General features: G+C 55.0%; 1 protein-coding gene across 1 annotated transcript in view; it reads left to right on the top strand.

Moving 5' to 3' along the window:
• Positions 1 to 493: 493 nt before the first annotated feature.
• The window catches only part of adgrb1a (adhesion G protein-coupled receptor B1a), a gene marked incomplete at its 5' end in the record, with an annotated part of 84,569 nt that continues 84,517 nt past the window's right edge, over positions 494 to 545 (top strand). Inside the window, one exon of the mRNA XM_080768229.1 lies at positions 494 to 545. This exon is cut by the window's right edge and continues 681 nt beyond it. Coding sequence (XP_080624355.1) covers positions 494 to 545 — 52 coding nt within the window.

Genomic DNA, 545 nt, shown 5'->3' with positions numbered 1-545 from the left:
ATCTAGTAATTGGACATATTAATGAGCTAGCGGATGAATTATGAGCGCAGCAGACGTCGGAGGAAAGTAGTTGTCTTAAGAAGAGACTGGCCAGGACTTGATGAGGGAACACGCCATTAATCACCGTGTTTACTGGGAAACAACATTGACGGGGCACATAAGGACGTCACGTCGTTATAAGCTGAACTTATCTCGACTCGTTTCAGAGCTAATTCTCCTCTCGTTTATTTTACAGGATGTCCAGAATGTCCAGGGTGACTGATGCAGCCATGGACCGAACTCTGGATCTCTGAGAGCCTCCCCCCGTCTCCTCTCCCTCCTTCTCCCCCACCCCCTTAACCCTCTGGCGCTGTGGGTGGATAACCGTTGTGCGACCTGCGGGACCCGCCACCGAGACAGTCGTCATTGACACACCCGTTCCTAGCGGGCCGAGCGGCACCACCACCACCCTGCTGACCTTTTTGAGTCCTGCTCGTCCCGTCATCCTCCAGACATGACAGCGTGTTGGAGACCTGGGCACACGGGTCGGCGTCCGCCGGTGTCGC

The sequence above is a fragment of the Protomyctophum bolini genome (genome assembly GCF_963924005.1).
Source record: "Protomyctophum bolini genome assembly, chromosome: 7".
Classification (NCBI taxonomy): Eukaryota; Metazoa; Chordata; class Actinopteri; order Myctophiformes; family Myctophidae; genus Protomyctophum; species Protomyctophum bolini.
This window is presented reverse-complemented; position numbering and strand designations above follow the sequence as displayed.